The 19,305-nt window shown below is 51.0% G+C and overlaps 1 protein-coding gene across 1 annotated transcript in view; it reads left to right on the forward strand.

The window, feature by feature from the left end:
- Positions 1-19,305, forward strand: part of PPM1H (protein phosphatase, Mg2+/Mn2+ dependent 1H) — a 240,002-nt gene that overhangs the window by 150,614 nt on the left and 70,083 nt on the right. The window contains exon 5 of the mRNA XM_054718908.1: positions 4,693-4,777. Coding sequence (XP_054574883.1) covers positions 4,693-4,777 — 85 coding nt within the window. The remainder of the gene's footprint in view (positions 1-4,692; positions 4,778-19,305) is intronic.

Raw genomic sequence — 19,305 nt, forward strand, 5'->3', positions numbered from 1 at the left:
CCTCTGACAGATTGACCCCGGGGTCAGAGGATGAAAGAGGGAAAGATCAAAAGGAAGCCGGGCATCACGGAGGAAGAGGCATCGTGATGTAGGGACTGAAGAGTTTGACTGCCAGAAGCGCTGTCCTCTTTAACCCATGATGTCTCGTGAAGGGAGAACTTGACAGTTGAAACAGACGTGGAGGACGCTCTGCACACAGATGGATATGGATGCACTGACCTATTGAAGAAGGTCGTCAGCAAGGGTTACCCCAGCGGTGAAGGTTGGGATTGAAGGCTGATACCTCCTTGTGTGTGAGTTTGAAATGTTGAAACAGAGTGAGCATAGAGGTGGCTACCTCCCCGCCCGCCGAGTCCCTGCCTTGTGCCCCCTTATCTCCCAAGTCACTTTTTAGTGGTGACTCAGCCAGCACAACATTTTTTATAGGGCCATTGTCCTTTTGTAAAATCAATGAAAAGGCATTGTGGGTTTTTGAGGGCTCAGACTATACATATGGTTAGACAATTACAGATAATTATGTTGCTACTAAGAAAAGATTTTGTTTGGGGCCTTCGCTCTGGATAAATTGTTCACCTACCCAAGTCAAGCTCTCTCTTCATTCATTTAATCACATATCCATCAGCAAGGGTTACTGTGTCTGCCACGGGTCAGGCCCTGGGCGCTGGAGGTCCAGAGATAAGGACTGGGCTCTGCCCAGAAGAGATCCTCGGGTAGTTAGCGACAACGTGGCAGCCAGCAGTGGCAGTGAGGACCTGGGGCTGCGGCACACCTGGGCATACGGCGCCATGGGTGGGTCACAGAGAAGGGCGTGGAAGGAAAACCAGGAAGGCAAAGGCAAAGGGACCGTTCTCAGAGAGGAATGGGTTGGCCAGAGGAAGTGAGAGGTAGAAGTGTAAGGAGTGGCAAGAGTGGGGCTAAAGCTAGAAATATAGGCAAAAACTAGACAGTGAAGGAAGTAAGAAATTCTGGGAAGCATCCAGGGGCCTCAGGTAGGGGGTGAGAATCATGCTTCACAACCGCCTTGGTGACCATGTGGCTCGTGGGCCAGAGGGTGGGCCTGGGGCAGGGAGAGCAGGAGAGCTCCTGAGTCATGTGGACAAGTTCTGGATCGAGGCAGTGACAGCAGGAATCGAGGAGGGGGGCAGATTCCCGTGCTGGTGAGAAGGTGAACTTTGCAGTACGTGGTGCCTGTTTGGACTTGCAGGGTGAGATGTCTGAAACGGCTCCCTGATCTGGACGGACAACCAGGTGAAAGTGAAGTGGTGGTGTCCCCTGCAATAGGACAGCTTTGGGGGGGGGGGGTGGCAGTGGCATCTTGCATTAAGTCTGAAACACGCTAAGTCTGAGATGCCGGTGAATAGCCAAGGGATGTCTGTTGGCGGGTGGCTGTTCCAGGCGGGAGGGCGCAGGGACGTGTGGGCGGGAAAGGAGATTTGGAATCATCAGCACATGGAGCTATCGAAGCCGTTGGCTTATTTTGTAAATATCAGGGGCACACGGTCGGAGCCGGCTGCATGGGTGCAAGACCTGGGTGCGTCACTCAGGCCTCCCTCTCGAAGGGCTCCACAGTCGGTGTAAGGCTTTGCTGCCAGCATTTCAAAATTCTCATTAGCAAGCGGCCCTGCGTTCTTATTTTGCACTGGACCCGGGAAATCGTGTGGCCAGCCCTGCTTACAGTAGCCTGGCCCCGTGTGTAGCAGGGGGGCTGCAGTGTTGAGCAAGACAGACAGAGTTCTTGCCTTAGGAGTTAACCGGCTAGAGTGGGGGACGGACAGTTAAGTCATCAAGAACGAAGTGTGATGTTTCTACATTAGAAGTACCCGGGTAAGGGAGCATGTAGGAGATCCCTCTAATCCTAGCCTTGGGGGTTAAGGAGTTAGGAAACGGGAGTGCCATGGAGAGGGGGGAGAGAGACAAACGGTGGCCCGTGGAGAGGTCAGCGGGCGTGTCCTGGGGGTGGGAGGGAGACCAGGAGAAGGAGTATCCCAGGCGCCAGGACTGCGAGAGACTGTCCGATGCTGCCCAGGTGCCAGGCGTGTGGTCGTGCCCAGTGGATATGGCAACCAAGAGGCCGTTTGGTGACTTGGGAGAGCAACTGGGCAAAGAGAGGAGCAAGAATGAATTCACCCCTGAGGGGTCCACGGGGCGTGAGGAACAGACTCTGAGGTGGGCTTTGGGTTAGGAGAGTATCGTTTGTTTAGTTTTGGTTTTGTTTGACTTTAAACACAAGGTGCTCTGAGCCTGGTGTTGAACTCTGGGCAGAGAGAGGCTGGGAATACAGAGCGGGAGGAACCGATGTCGGGAAGACTGAGGCGGGGAGGGATGGAGGGACTCGCTCCGTAGCTGAGGGAGCAGGTGCATTTCCGGGGGAGGCCCTCTTGGCTCTGTGGTGTCGACCCCGCTTTCCGTGTAAGTGAGCATCTGCTGCCTCTTAGTTCTCTCTTTTTGCCTCAAACTCAAGGAAAAGTCTCTCCTAAGTTGTCTCATCTGTTCCTTCATTCAGCAACTGTTCATCGGGCTCATGCTGAGCAGCGGGCACAGGCCATGCGTTTGGAACAGAACGAACAGAACAGACAGGCCCCCTACCTCCTGCACGTGGGGCCCTGACCTGGGTGTGGCTCCCCCGAGCGTCCTCCCCAAGGACTCGCGCCGCCTCCTCCCGGGTTTCTGACACAATCCGATCGCGCTTCCCTTCTCTTTTTCAGTATCTTTTCCTTCCTTCCTGAATGCCCACCTTTCCTAGTTTGAGCCTGGAAGCTGGAATCCAGGGGCCACGTAGAGAAAGGGACGAGAAAGAGTTAAGACTATTTTTAAGCAACATTTTTAAACAGAAGGCTGCCTTTGGCACTTAATGCGTAAGGACTTTTGCTCTAGTTCCCCAAGTTCTCACGGCCCTTTGTGCTACTTTAAGGGTAGGCCCTAACCTAGACCTTCCCCTCAAGTCTCTCCACCCTGTCAGACTCCCTACTCCCCAATTGTAGTTCTTCTCCACTGGTGACGAGGACAAAGGCCGTTTGAGTGGACTAGTTTGGGAATAGTGGATGCCTCTTTTGAGTGGGGGGGAGGTTGGTTGCGTTTTACAAGCGGCCCTGGGTTTATAAGAAGGGCTCTGTAATGTGTCCTGCTTCTGGCAGCATCACAAAAGGAGTGACGCAAATACCGAAGCCCGAGGCATCCCCTGGGCAGAGCCGGCCCCTTCAGTGTTTCCATTTTCCCACAGTGTCCACCATTTTCTCCTTAGACCGAAAATTCTCTAAAGCCCCCGAGATTTTTATTGTCCTCTCCTCCCTCGCCTGCCCCCCTCCACCGGTTTCTATGACAGCAGCCACTGGGCACAGGTGGGAAGGGGTTGGGGCTGGGGTAGCCACAGCTGCGGCCATTTGTAGGGACCGTTTCTAAGTTTGGGAACAGCCTCTGGAGGGGAGGGAGCGGTGCCAGGCCTTCTTGGCACAAAGAACGTGGCCTCCCCCGGAGCCAGCGCGGCGTCGCCCGGAGCTGAGCTCGGCACAGGCGCGTCATGTCCGGGGCTCCGGCGTGTCCTGGTGCCTCAGGTGTGTCCACGGGCCTTTGTGTCCGTGGCCTTCCCAGGGGAGGGTGCCAGGCCTCCTGTCTGGCCGCCTGCTAACAGGGAGCTTTGGGTTTGAACAGGATGCAGTTCCCCAAGCCACTTCCACTTGTCATAGGAATGGCAGCGTCCCACCAGAACCGGCCGCTCGCTGGGGAGTGGCCGTCAGGAACACTTCAGAACGGGGTCTGAGGACAGGAGGCCCCGCCCGGAACGGGCCTCGGGGAGGCGGCTCCACGGTTAAGGGCCCTGCAGCCCCTCCTTGAGACATCTGCTTTGGGGAGCTCTGTTCTCTCAAAAGTCCTGGCGTCAGCAGTAGCTCTTGGGCACATTTTGGGGTGTGGGGGGGGAGGGGGGGCGGGGCGTGAATTTACTGAACTTGCACGCGGGATGAGAGTGGATTTTCCTGGGCCCAGGATGTCACCCTGAAACTCAGGAGCTTCAAATCTGGGGCGTTTTCAGAGTCTGATGAGCCTGTGGGTCGCTGGGATCTCACTACGATGCATATTCCATACAGTAAGTCCAGGGCAGCCCCTGAGAGTCTGTATTTCTAGCAAGTTCCAAGGTGAGGCCGGTGCTACTGGCCCGCAGACACTGAGCAGCTGGGATCTAGAGCTGTGCCGTCCGACTGCATTACACACTAGCCACTTGTCACTGCGTGAACTTAAAGCTAAATTAATTAAAATAAAATAATTCCATTTCTCGGCGGCACTGACCACAGCTCAAACGCTCAGTACCCTACGTGGCGGCCAGGTAGGGCTGCACAGATGAAAACATTCCCGTTATCCCAGAAGGTTCCACTGGAGAATGCTAGTCTATAGTGAGCCCCTGTTGCATCACCCATGTACGCACCCCTGTATTCACTGAGCATCTACTACATGGTGAGTCCCGGAGCTGGGCATTCATGTGTGGGTCCAGCGAGCAGAAATAGGGCACATAAGCTCACTGGAGTGTGATGTTCTTACAGAACCGACACCTGCGTTGTGTCGTCGTGTGCGGTAGAGTTGGTCACAAGGACCGTTGCCCTGGGGGTTGGAGGAGATGTGTGTTCTCAGCCAAGCTGGGAGTGAACACAGCATCGGGGCACCTGGAGACCGGCGTCTGATCATGCGTTTTCCCCGTTGCAGGGCCATCATCGTCAGGAATGGAGAAATCATCCCCATGTCTTCGGAATTCACCCCCGAGACGGAGCGCCAGCGACTCCAGTACCTGGTAAGCGTCCCGTGGGTCTGGCAGAGCGCTGGCGTCGGGGGGGCATCCGGGCTGTGAGGGAGGAACACGTTGTTCCTGACGTGGGAGCGGGCCCGCGGCCGTGGAACGACATATGGCGTGAGCTCCCCCACACACACCTTCCGATCACACATCCTGCTCCGTGTGTGACGACACACGCCACCTGCGTGAATGTATCACCGCGGCTGATTCTCTCCCATCTGTGGCCAAACGCATGCTCTGTTTCTCCTTCTTTTTTCCCGCCCCCAGAGGACTAAATCTTTATAAAGCGAGATCACACTGAAATAAATAACATCGCTGAGTCATCGGAAACCAGTTGTTTTACTTTAAAAAGTGGGAAGTACTAGGATGCTTCTGATGGAAACTCTCCGAAACCCCTGTGTCCTTGTCTAAACAGCTGGGACATTTGTGTCTTCGGTGTGCGGTGCTTGGACGGTCTCCACCATTCGTGACCTGGTGGCTCAGTATTTCACTGAGGATGTGATTTCCCCTCTCCCTGCGCCAGCCTCGGGGCTGGCTGTTTGTCCGGATGGTGGCAGGCGGGATGCAGCCACTCAAGGCATTCCCTCAGGTGCAGCAGTGACCCAGGGAAGGTCAAGGGTGACCCTGCACCGCGAGCCTCTGGTGGACAGGAGAGCACGCCCTGCTTCCCTCCTGGGTTGGTGTGTGCCACGGGAAGTGCGGGGTTGAGGCGCGCAGGCGCCTTCTTCCTTGGCCTGCCGCTCACTAGAATTTAGACGGAGGGGCTCGGCCCGGGTCCCGTGGTGAGGAGGACGGCAGCCCGAGAGCCTACTGACTCGCCACGCACGCCATGCCCCGGTGTGCAGTCTCCCGGATCCTTGGGGACAGGGGCAGTGTCAGAAAATGTTTCTGCCCTGAAAGTAAGTTCTCCACGTAGATCACGGTCTTTGGGGTGAAATGATGAGAGGGGGCTGTTTGGTTTTTCAGAGCCTGAGAATCTTTGCTTCACTTGGAGATTTGAGTTTTCTGGAAAACAGAACAGACATACTTCCCCGACCTCAAATGACAGAGGCAGGGACAGGGCAGGGTGAGCGTCTCAGGCCAGTGACTTTGCTCGTCCTCCTAGATTACTTTAGGTGGGCGTCTTTGGGGACTCGCTGTGTGAAGAGTTTTGTGGGTGAAGCACTTCCTTGGCAGCTGGCTTTCTTTTTGGAGAACATGACCCTCTGCGCTTAGACAAGAACTGATCCAGGCTTCTCAAAAAGGACTTTGTTTAGTCTCTGCATTTCAGCAGGTGTGTGAATGGCCAGGATTTGATTACTTTGTTCGGTTGACAGTTTCTCTCAATTTTCTCGTCTGTCCTTTTTTTTGTTTTACTCAATAAGTAAGCTCTGGCCGAAACCAGTTTGGCTCAGTGGATAGAGCGTCGGCCTGCGGACTGAAAGGTCCCAGGTTCGATTCCGGTCAAGGGCATGTACCTTGGTTGCGGGCACATCCCCAGTGGGGGAGTGTGCAGGAGGCAGCTGATCGATGTTTCTCTCTCATCGATGTTTCTCTCTCATCGATGTTTCTAACTCTCTATCCCTCTCCCTTCCTCTCTGTAAAAAATCAATAAAATACATTTAAAAAATAATAATAATAAGTAAGCTCTGTTGCTTTGGGTAGCTGCCTGGTACATAAAACAGCTGGCATCCAGCACCGATGTGGAGACATTTCTTCCCTCTTTACCAGCGATGGTTTTCTAACCTTCCTGTTGTTTCCAAGCAGATGCACTGCTCCCAGGAGCCCAGACCTTAGGGCCCTTCATCTTCTGTGCAGGCTGGGCAGGCGGGGTCCTGCAGTATCCACGGGGGTCCTCATTCTGGTCCCAGCTCTGTTACTGGCCAGTTGGGTAGCCTTGTGCGAGTCTCAACATTTCCAGTCCTCGAATTGTCACTTAGAAAAGGGCGAGCTAGATCAGGGGGTCAGCAAGGCCCTTCGCGCTGCAGGGTGTCTTCCAGGCAGAGTTCGTACCCACTGGCCTCCTTGCCATCTCTCTGGTGTCCTCCAATCCGCCTTTCCCAAGCCACACATGTGGTCTAATCGCGGCCCTCCTCACTCCCGCCTAAAAACCTTTGGCTTCCCATCATGCACAGAATGCAGGCCACCCTTGGCAGACCCAGAATCCTCATCCCCACCCTCCTCTCCAGCCACACATGGGGTCTAATCGCGGCCCTCCTCACTCCCACCTAAAAACCTTTGGCTTCCCATCATGCACAGAGTGCAGGCCACCCTTGGCAGACCCAGAATCCTCGTCCCCACCCTCCTCTCCAGCATCATCTCATGGCTACTCCCACTGACGCCATCATGTCGGGCGTCAGCACAGACCACTGTCTTCCATGTACAGGACACACCGTGACCTCGCCAACCTCCATGCCTTTGGAAATGTGCACTGCCTAGATGACCCTTTTCCTCCTCTCTTCCAGGAAAACACCTACTCATTCTTTGAGATCCCAAAGCAAATGTCACTCCCTCTAGGAAGTGTCCCCTAACCCCCCAGAAGTCAGTCCCCAGTGCTCATACAGCACTGTGTGAGCTTATAGTATTGTACTAGAGGCCCAAAAATTCATGCACTGGAGTGGGGGGTCCCTCAGCCCGGCCTTCCCCCTCTCACAGTCCGGGAGCCCTCAAGGGCAGGAGATGACCCGGTGATCAGAGGAAGACGATGCCCTATCACACCTCTGCTGCTGCCACTGCCGGCAGCGCAAGCCTCAGCTGGCCCTGGTTACCTGAGCCTCAGGCGGCCCTGGGCAGTTGGGCAGCCACCATCCGAGGCTTGCCTGTGCCTCGGGCTGGCCCTGGGGGGCTGGGGGGCTGAGGGGACTGGGGAACTTGGGAGGCAGGCACGGGGAGCAGCTGAGGGGACTGGGCGCCACCATCTTGTGGCTGTGGGCACCGCCATCTTTGAGGGCATGGCAGTCAATTAGCATATTCCCTCCTTATTGGCTGTGAGTGCCGCCATCTTTGAGGAGGGCGGTCAATTAGCATATTCCCTCCTTATTGGCTGTGGGCGCTGCCATCTTTGTGATGTCATGGGGGTCAATTAGCATATCCCCTCTTTATTCGATAGGATAGGCTTATTTTGCCTCCCCTTACAGACTGAGTCTAGAGGACCAGCCCCTTACTTAGTCACCTCATATCGCCAGGACCAGTGTTACAGAAGTTACCAGGCGGTGGAAGACAAAACAGCCAGGCGCTCAGAAGATTCAGAAAATGCACTTTAATTGCAGGAGCACCCGTGCTGTGACTCAGGGGAATCAGTTTCCCAAAGCTGAGCACCGAATGTGGGGGAGGGGCGGAAGGCGTGTTCCCTTTTATCCCCCTAGTTTCTTTGTCTCCCAAATATGGACTAGGCTTCCGGACTTTTCGTGGGCTTTTGCGGCCCCTGTGACGGTTGTAAGGGGGGGAGTGAAATAACAACCAAGACCCCATCTGGCACTGGCAGTCAGACCCCGCTGTGGGGCTATGTATGGTTATAGCTCCTGTTAAGGTAAGCATTCAGGGAAACAGGTTTTGCAAGGCTAGCTAGGACACAAGCGGAAATGGGGTTGGGGCTAGCAAGCATATGCATCGGAAAGCAGGTTGGGGGGCCTCAAGCTGCCTTCACACCAGTACAGAGGAGGTACTGACACGGGATCTGTTGGCTGACTGACGTCTAGATCATGACCACACAGCACTTTCCCCTCCACCTTCCCCCGAAACCTATCTCAGCAGCACCCGTGCCTCCCAAGCCTTGTCGGCAATGCATCCCCTCCTTGCCCCTGAGTGAAAACTAGTTCCTGTTTTCCTGCTAGAAGCAATGGGTAATAATCCCAGGTTAATTTTTTTAAATTTTGAAATAATTTCACATTTTCACGTTATAAGAATGATGCAAAAAAAAACCAACCAAAAAAAACCTCAAAACGTTGACTTTTGAGGAGGGATCGGAATGCTGACATGTTTCAGATTCCTGAGTGTCAGTCGTCTATTTGGGGATGGCTTCAGCTCTCAGCTTTGTCACGCAACGAGGCTGTGATTTCAGCAAGGCCCTTTACCAAGCCCAGCTTCGCCGGCTGCAATGGGCATAGAAAACCTCAGAAGGCAGGTGTACGGGTTAAATGAAATCACTTAGGCAGATTCTTTTGTGATACCCAGTTCTCATTTGGTATTATGTGATGCATCAAAGTCTTGACACTTCAAATCCTACTGGCCCACAAACCACAGTAATGTTTTTCTTCTTCTTTTTACTTGGTAATCACTCCTGATGTTCCTCAGAGTAATGGGTGTTTTGGTGTCGCTCTTGAACAATTAGTGTGGACATTATTAGTTCCCAGACCTGAGCCTAATGTCTGAATTTCTAAAAGGGAAGCACACTGTCCCCCTTCTCTTTAATCCTGGCTCCTAAACCAGGTAGTTTTCTCTACAAAACTCTTCTCCCCCAACAACAGGAGTGTGAGTGAACAGGATATGAAATATCCTGGTTGCCCAGCGTCTTCTCCTGTAGGAGTCTAAGAATGTACGCTTTGAAAGGAACAGATCCAGTGGTAGTAGTCACGTGACCGGTGATGCGAATCTTTGTGAAGTATTTGAATTAGGGGATTTATAGCATACAATAACCTCGTGGTGAAATCTTTACAGTAAAATATTGAGAGAATTAGGATGTTTTTAGGGTAAAATCTTGAAAATGATATCAGTGTGACCTGGACTTCTCTCAGCCCAGCCCCGGCCTGGGCTGTGTGACCTCAAGTCCCCCACTCGGGATCTCTGCGTCTCCTTTTCTCCTCAGTGGGATTATGGAATACTTCTCATGTGATAGTCATCATATGTTCTGAAATTGATATGAGAAGTAATCCCACGGTAATATAAAATACACGACCGGCAGTCCTCGGGTTACGTCAGACTCGACGTACGTCGTTTCATGGTTATGTCGCCATCTCCCATTTATTTATAAAAAAAAAAAAGTTCCGTCATTTCGAATGTGCTTTATGTTTTTTATTATTTATTTACCACAAGTAAAGGTCAGGAATTGTTATCTTTCTTTTAAATTTTTTTTACTGTTTCACTTCATTACTGCTGTGTATGTGTTCCGTGTGGGTGACGTAGGTGCTTATGTAGGTGGGTTCCGACTTAGGGCGAAAATCACATTACGTCTCGGGTAGAAACGGATCTCCGACGTAACCCGAGGACCTACTGTATATATCTTATAATTTTGAGTGCACCGAATTTTACCCGATTCATTTTTTTGGAAACATTTTTCTGGAACTAATTGTGAAGCAGTTTAGTGTAATGATAGCTGTCTCCTTTACACGATTTAAACAAATGAGTACATAGCTGGGGAGTTAACAGTGTAGTCTTTTTTCTTAGGTCAAATTAAATTTTATTTTTATGAGGTGTGAAGAAACACTTACGATAGAATTATTAAAACTTCTAGGTCCTTAGAGGCTGGGTTTGAGCAGCTGTCTGCAGCCCCAGGGCTGTTTGACTAGTAGAAATGGTTAATGATTTTCTTGGATGGAGGGAGGGCTTGGAGCCCTTGGTACTTGGACCATTTGGACCCGTGTGCAGAGGAATGTCCTTGGAATGCACGGTGTGGATTTGGGGGATTATGGAGCTGGAAGCAGATTACAGGATGATGGGTGCGGCAGGCACGTTCATTGTGTTTGGTCTCGCATGCTGACCTCCAGGGCCCTTCCTGCATCTCCCAGTGTAATGTGAACTCTGCTCCGTGGATTCCTGGGCCGGTGATTAATCAAGCAGGCTTGTGGGTTTGACGTGTTCACACAGAATGTGGCAGGTGTGTGATGAAGGGGCCGGGCTGACTTCTGCCCCCGCAGCTGGGGAGGGCTGGTGATCCCAGAGTCATGAATAAGCCTTGCTCTTCGGCGGGGCTTTAATTTTATTAATGTTTCCCAGGTGACTGAAATGAAACACTAAGGGGTCCAGCAAACTAGACAGCATGTGTGGGTGGAGCCAAGGCCCAGATAGGCGGGAACGCGGTCCGCTCCTTAAGCATTTCTCCGCAGAGCTCACCGTAGGCGTGAGGGTGACGGCTCCCCTTCCCTTCTGCTGGGCATATTTTAAACTCTGGTTTGATTACATTAAGATGTGCTGATACCATCAAACCTTCCAACAGTGTACTTCTGTCCTTGTGGGTGCTCCAGCCCTGCAGCTGTGTTTCACCAAGGGCAGCATAAGGAAGAGATAAAGTGGTTTCAAATACACATTTGGTTGGTTCACCCAAGTGCAGTATTATCCGAGATGATTTCTTGTGGTGTCCTCGGACCTGCCCCAGCCTCCTACACCGAGTCTGGTTCTTCTGTTGGCCAGTTGATTCCCTAGTGCTGGTTTCAGAGCTATCTTCCAAAAAGTAGACTCCTTCCCTGAGCCTGAACTTGCTTTTAAGACAGGATGGCTCAGCGGTTGAGTGTTGACCTATGAACCAGGAGGTTGTGGTTTGATTCCCAGTCAGGGCACATGCTCAGGTTGCAGGCTCGATCCCCAGTGTGGGGCATGCAGGAGGCAGCCGATCAAGGATTCTCTATCATCATTGATGTTTCTCTCTCTCTCTCCCTCTCCCTTCCTCTCTAAAATCAATAATATATATATTTTTTTTATTTTTTTTTTTAAGACAGGAGGCTATAACCGGGAGAATGAAGTATGCTAGTGAGTAAATGTGATAGACCTGCCACCTCGACATCACACCTGACCTTGAGAGCAGGTGGTCACATCTGAGAGTCTGGCTTCCGTCATCCGGAAGCGACTTCACCACCACTTTGCTCTGCTCGATGATTGAATCATGGAAAACGTCACTCCAATCCCCATTGAACCCCCTTTCACAGAGCTGCATATGAGTTTCACAGTGTCCAATGGGAGACATGGCAGGCTTCCGTAGTTGACATTCTTCATGTTGACTGTAGATCCCTCTGGTTACACTGGTGTTACCAACGGGCGCTGCCCAGGCATTTGGAGGCACAGCTTCCATTCGGCTGCCCCGGGAGCCCTGCCTGGCTCCGGGGAGACTCTGAGACACTCACCCTTATCATTGAACCCCACCACTTCCAGAGCCCTGATTTTGAAAATGAGTATAAAGGGACATTTTGTTTATTCCAGGTTGGGGTGAGTCAGAGACTTGATGCCGAGGCATTGTGAACCTACTATGTAGACCTAAGCAGGTACATTCCATATGGCAGAACACAATCAGCATGAGAATGTATCCCTAAATTTTCTTCTTTAAAAATAAATTCATCTTTTCTGCACAGTTGCTACCCATATACACTGTTTAGACTCTGTAAAACCCCCGGTCCCTCTACCCAACATTCTGAATAAAAAGTTGGGCGCATAAAGTCAGAGCCATCTGTCCACAGGGTCCCTTAAGAATTGCCTGGGTGTAAAGAAGCGAGGTAATATCATGCCCCCTTTAAATAAGGTCAGGCTCATTCTGCTTTGAGAGGTAGGTGGGATTCACTGAGGCTTTTCAGGCAGACACTTAACTGGCTGTCACATCTTTTCTGTGCCTCAGTTGCTTCCTCTGTGACACAAGGTAACTGCAGGACCCTCACAGGATGGTGTGAGGATTAATGGGTTAATACTGCAGTATGTGTAATGTGCTTACAACAGTGAATAGACCAGAGACCAAATAAAACCTCTTAGTTTTCACATCTAACTATGCAGGAAGGACTTTTTCATGGCCACCCTGCCATTGGGACCACGTCTGTGGCCTTTTATATAACGTCTAAGTGCCATTTGCATAGGCGGAGAGATCCCAGATATGCAGGCATATCCTTTTTTGCTGACATGAGTTGTTCTTTCTTCAAATGAATGTCTTTCCTCCAGTTTTTACTTAGGAAGAAAAAGCATTAGGCAAATGAATATGGAAACCTTATATATTTTGTGGGAATGAGTAGTTTTTACCCCCTGTTCTGTACATTAAACTGGGTAGAGTTGACAGATCTGGGCAATTTTGTGTAACATGTCCATTTGAATACCAGTTTCCATGGGGGATTCTTTATCGTAAGATAGAAATTTTACAATTTGAGTTATTTTAGGGGCATGCTCCTTCCCTCTGGTTGATCCCATGCAAAATTTAAACGTGAACCTTTCTTGACATCCACATAAACCAGACAGAATTTCATCAGCATTCAGTTCTATCATAGCTTATAGACTCAAGCTTGGTTCTTATTATTTTTGCGATTTTTAAGGACAAATTAAGACTGAGAAAATTCTTTAGGAAAGAGTCTAACCCAGTGATGGCGAACCTATGACACGCGTGTCAGCACTGACACGCGTAGCCATTTCTGATGACACGCGGCCGCTGAGGCGGCCGCATGCCGAGGATGAAACATTTGCTGCTCCTGAGGATGAAACATTTGCGAAATAATGTTTTTTCCTCAAACTGACACACGACCCGAGTTATGCTCAGTTTTTTGGCGAAGTTTGACACACCAAGCTCAAAAGGTTGCCCATCACTGCTAACCCATGCGTATTTAGATCTCAGCCGTTTCACCTTTTTCTTCCTCCCTTTCGCTTCCCCTTCCCCTTCCCCTCCCCCTCCCCTCCCTCCCCCTCCCTCTCCCTCCCTCCCTCCCTCCCTTCCTTCCTTCCTTTCCCAAACCAATATACTCCATCTCTGCCCTGTAAGCCAGGCAGGCCGCCGGGGCTCTGGGGAGCCGCCCGTGTGATGTTAGTGTGACTATTTGTGGTCACCGGCGGTTCGGCTGACGTTACTAATTTCATTTCATCTGTGACCTTAGACTTCCTCTCATGATCAATCATCTTGGAACGGAGGACTTCCCGTTCTCCTCTCGTGTAATCTGACGAGGCTTATTCCCCCTTCGGGGCTAAGAGAGGATAAATTGCTTAATTATTGTAAAGATTTGTGTTAAACACTGAAAACCCTCATTTTGATAACTTCCTTTCAAATATCGAGAGGCCTGCAGATTTTTTTAAAAATGAACACAGATAAAAGTTTTCTAGCTAGAGGCCTTGACGAAACCTTCCCTGTTACGGGATCTGCTCTCTCACTTGACACGAGTGTCTTTACTTTCCGCATTCTGCTGATGGGAGTGGAAATTGGGACAGCTACTTGGAAAAAGGGTTTGGCAGTGACCCTGAAAGCTGGGCAGTCACTCCTAGGTGCGCACCTCAGCGAGGTGTGCCAGGCGTCACCAGGAGACTGGAACGTGCACACGGCACTGTCGGCAACAGCCCAGACGGGCCCGGGCCCGGGGCGCAGGGTGGGGGGTGGATGCGGCAGTCACGGGGGGATGCTGCGCAGCCCCCGCACGAACACGCCGTAGCGCACACGGTGACATGGATGGATCTCACGGGCCTCACGTCCAGCGAGGGGGGCTGCCCTCGGGTTCCGTAGGGATAGAGAGTCGGCAGCACCAGCCTGGAGGATAGGATCGTGCTTCCCTTTGGGGAGCCCCGGTGATCAGACGGGATCCTGACCCCAGGGTGCTGGCAACGCTCTGTTTGTTGATCTGGGTGCCAGTGCCACGAGCGTGTTCAATTTGTGAAAATTCATCAACCTGTACACTTACGATAGAGCACCTTGCTGTGTATATATGTATTTTTTCATTGGAAAGTCTTTATAAAAAGTACTCTCACTGTATTTAGCTGTGTATTGCCCTTTGCAGGAAGGGCCCTCCTTGGTGCCCTACAGGAGCCCAAGGTGAGCGGCAGACAGGATACACTCCTGCCGCCTCTGCCCCTCCACACCGGCCACTTCCTGCCTCCTTGCATCTGCTCTTGCTGCCCACGCCCCAGAGCCCTTGCTTGGCCAACTCCCAGATCCTTTTCCGATTCCCTCCCCATTCTTGGTCCCTTAGCCCCGGGGATATCTCCGTTTCTCCTCAGTCTCCCCCACGGGAGTGTGAGCTCTGACCAGAGGACCCTCTTCCTTTATTCTTTGAATTCTTAGCCCCTGGTGCCTGGCCCGCCCAGGAGCTCCTGTGTTAGATGCACACATTCCTTTGGCTTGATACCCCCAAACCTGGGCTAGTCTCCTCATTGGCCGACACCACTCACTGGCAAGCTGACAACAGGCGTCAGGAATAAAAGTTATCGAAAGGAGGAAGCATTTTGTGCTCCCCAGCAGGTCGCTTGGAGTCAGCTCAGGACCCGTCTTCACTATGTCCCCAGGAAGCCGGTGCTCCGTCTCCTCCCATAACCTTTACACACACGTCACTGTCCGGGACCCTGGTTCCTGCTTCCCTCCCGTCCTCTCCCTGCCTTGCCAAGGTGCTCACAGCCCTTCCCCAGCCTGGAGGGTGGGGCTCAGGACCCTGTGCTGTGGAGGAGACAGACCTGGCTGACATTCCTCACCCACTCCTCTCCAAAAGGGTCTCCTCTTCCAGCCTGCTCCCTCCTGTCTGCTCCAGCCCCTCCGCAACTCAGAGGCTCCCTCTAGGGTCCCGGTGCGGTGTTCACCCCCTGCCCCCCAAAAGCTGGTTGCTGCCCAGGGCTAGAGAGGAGAGAGGTCAGAAGAAGACATCCAGTCCCCCGGCCCCAGCCCTGCGTCCAGCCACTTCTTGGCACAGCGGGTACTCCAGCATCCTCTCCTGAGAGACGGCTCTTCTTGTCACTGGCAGATGTCATCCTGTCTGGAAGCTTCTTCTCAGCTGCCCAGACCCTGAGTGACAAGGACGTGTCCTGCCCTCTGCTTAGCAACCCTGTGTTCTCCAGAGCCCTTAGGACCCGGGGTGACCAGCCTTTGGTTTTGCCAGGGCAGTGGTTCCCCGGCTCCCCCAGGTGCTGTGTGGCACACACGTGAACTCCAGGTGTACCTCCTCCCCGCCTCCCCCTCAGGCGCACGCTGTTATGTGTCCTTGAGGGAAAGCCTCAAGTTTTAGGATAAAAAAATGGAGGTACAACAAGCGGTCCATTTTTTCACATGGGGCATGCCAGCACATTTTAAATTAGATTTTAGTATAAACCAAATTTCTAGATTTCTAGTTGGCATGCTTATTAGTAGAAAAGAGAAATAACATTATTTAGCTATTCTTAGGGTCGTGAAATATCATGGGATTTTAAATGATAGAATTGCAGCCCTAGCTGGTTTGGCTCAGTGGATAGAGCATTGGCCCATGGACTGCAGGGTCCTGGTTTGATTCTGGTCAAGGGCACATGCCTGGGTTGCGGGCTCGATCCCCAGTAGGGGCCTGCAGGAGGCAGCCAATCAATGATTCTCTCTCACCATTGATGTTTCTCTCTCTCTCTCTCTCTCTCTCTCTCTCTCTCTCTCTCCTCCCTGAAATCAATAAAAACATATTTTAAAAAATAATAAATAAATGGTATAACTGCACCCACCCACCCACACATGTGGTTTTACAGGAAGGAACTGGTCAAATTACGAAGTTAGCTAAATCTAAAAGGTGATCGTGTGTGTCCAAATTTGTTTTTATATGCTGTGGACCTTAGTTTTAATGTTTTCAAAAGATTGAAAGCTGTGCTGTGTTATTTTGTAGAGTTTAATCACTCAAAGCAATTGTGTAAAGCAGGTTGAAATGTTCCGTATTGATTCTTTCAGCAAACCCTTACTTAGAGAGCCTTTATTGCGTTAGGTGCTGTGCCGGGCACTGGAGTGTAGCTGAGGTTTTAAAAATAATAAACATGTTTAAGTGTATTATTACTTAATCATTAGCTGCTATTACTTTCATCCAATGCAGATGTTTCTAACATACGTGTATATGAATAGCATCGTCAGAGAGGAAAAGAAAAACTATATCCAGCATATCAGCTACATAAGGAATGTTTAGGGGAGTGTCTGGAGTTTTTACTTGCTCCCTTCTTGGATTTTCATCCGGTTAAAGTCCACATTTTTAACAGGCCAGCATCCCTATGAAATGTACTTTGGGAAGAGGCCATAGTCACGTGGACATACTGGTGAGCTGCCCAGGTATGAGCAGTGGAGTAAAACATGCGAAAAGTGTCCAGGAATCTTACAAGTTTGGAATCAGTAAATCACAAGGTTTTATGGTAGAAAAGAACCTAACAAACTCCTGCTTCCACACTTTACAGACTTTAAACTTTGCATATGTTGCTTACATTGAGTTAGAAGTAAAATCACTTGCGACATTCAAGATCCCAAAATGCTGACTTGAGCGATGCTTGCCACAGGGTAGTAGACCAGTGATTAACATAACCAGCCACGTCCCTGATCCCGGCAGGCCTGGAGAGGATGTTTGTGGGTTCCCAAGCTGTGGGGCCGCTCTGCTTCTGAGAACAAAGGTCCCCGGGCCGGCCTGTTGGGAAGCAGCATGCTTCTGCGCCCCCCACATTGGAGCAGGCCCCACCCTGGCTGGCCCCTCCCCGTGACCTTAGCTTCCCTTCGGATGATTGGAATAAGAAGGGGCAGTGAAGCTCCTCTCAGCTATTCTCTAAAACCAAGTTAAAAAACCCGGTTCTCCAAAAAAAATTTTTAGTGTGTGTGGTTTTTTTTTTAAACCAAAGTAACCTATGTCCAATGGTAGAAATATTTGTGAATATGAGTAAGTTAAATAGAAAGCTGTCCTAACATGCTATGATATTCTGATGAGTTTCTGTACATATATCAACCCTATACATATGTTGAAGCCCTACCCCCGGTGTGCTGAATTTGGAGATGGGGGCCTTTACAGAAGTAAGGAGGTTAAGTGAGGTCACAAGAGTGGGGTCCTGATCTGATAGGGTTAGCATCCTGACAAAGGGAGACCCAGAGAGCTGGATTCTCTCTCCATGAGTGCACAGGGGGTGGGCCATGTGAGCATGCAGGGAGAAGGCGGCTGTCTGCAAACAAGGAAGAGAGCCCTCACCGGGCAGCCAATCTGCTGGCACCTCGATCTTGGACTTCCCAGCTTCCAGAACTGTGAGAGATAAGTTTTTATTGTTTAAACCCTCCACTATGTTGATGTAACAGCTAAGCTTACGAGGACAGACCATATGTGTAAACTCTCTTAAGTATGGAGATGCATGAATAAGCAGAAGTGCACTTTTCCTCTGCAAACCAACGTGTATGTCCCATTATATTTTAGCATCTCTTTTCATTAATCAGCCACCTGTTTTCTCTGCTTGTACTTAGCTCTTGAGTTGTTGTTTTCTTTGACACCAGTAACTCCATCATGTCTGACAAATGCAACAGTCATGAGTATGGAAAGTGCTGGTAAAAAGGAGGCCTATAATTAGGATGTGGATGGTGATATTTAAAAAAAAAAAAAACAAACAGTAAAAAATATGTCAGAGGAACCCATGGATTACACAGATTCTCTGGCAGGCCATGGCTGTGACAGGAACTGTATCATGCACCATGTGAGATATGCTGTGGCAATTAGCAAGACAGGAAGAAAAATAACTAACGATAGAGAAATCTAAGGAGGTGGCATCGGTACCAGTGGGGGCTGAACATCACAGTATCCTCAGAGCTAAGATGCCCTCTCTTCCCTTTCTGACACATCTGAAGCTGGGGTGTGTTGCAGTGGATTGCTGCTGTCAGCCAGATGGCAGGCACGACCTGGGCGTCACCCCCTGGGCATGTGCAGACAGCAAAAGAGCAGCCCCAGACCTGCGGGGACGGGAGCCCAGCAGCTTAGAAGAAAGCCCTGCAGACAAAAGCAAAGCACTCTTTGAACCTTTTGGGATCCAACTAGTTGTGCACAGGCCGGGCTGGGAGGCAGCGCTGAGACTTGCTCAGCCGCATTCCCGAAGCCGAGTCAGAAGTAAGCTGGCTCCAGATCGTTGCAAAGCGGACCCCAGAACTCCGCACCCCAGGCTGGAGGCTTGTCGTTCTTTTGTGGATTGTTTAAGAAACGCTGCCTCACCAGCGCTCCCACGGAACACACGCCACCGTTGTGTGGAAAAGCATGAACGTGAATGATTCAGAGTTGACAGCTGATGCGCTGGATTCTCAAAGTGAAAAAGGTTTGGAAGACCTCAGCCAATACACCTCACTTGTATATTCCTTTTCAAATACACACGGTAGCGGTAGACAATACAGGCTCGTCTGAGTCGAAAGGAGCTCTTTCAGAAAGAATGAAATAAAAATTTGAAGTAGTAAGAAAGCAGTGTGCACAGTTTAATTGGCAGCCTTTCCCCTTAGAGGTAATAAAACTCGGTGCAGCTAATCCAGGGCATCCGGCGTGGATGCACTAGAGCTGCCTTTGGTCATCATGGGAGAAGCAGGCGGCTGTTGAGACCCTGACAGGCTCTGCGTGGGAAGGGGCTGCAGATGTCAGTGTTTAATTTAAGGCCCCTTTGCACCTGCTCATCCTCAGAGGCAGAGGTGAGGTGGCCCCTGCAGATGGCAGAGCTGCCGAGGAGTCCCAGCTACCCGCGGGCATCTGCCTGGCAGATCTTCCCGCGCGACTGGCCATGCACGTGTATGCGGGCGGGAGGCGGGAGGGCACCTGCGTACAGCACGGCAGAGCGTCCACTCATCCTGCGATTAAGAGACAAAATGCCTGGAACTCTGTACATTCGCTCCTGTGAGTCACCGAGGTTGGTGAGGAAATGTACTTGGGAATGACCTTCGTATCCAATGTGTTTGCTGATCATAT

This window comes from Eptesicus fuscus, chromosome 7 (genome assembly GCF_027574615.1).
Source record: "Eptesicus fuscus isolate TK198812 chromosome 7, DD_ASM_mEF_20220401, whole genome shotgun sequence".
Taxonomy (NCBI): domain Eukaryota; kingdom Metazoa; phylum Chordata; class Mammalia; order Chiroptera; family Vespertilionidae; genus Eptesicus; species Eptesicus fuscus.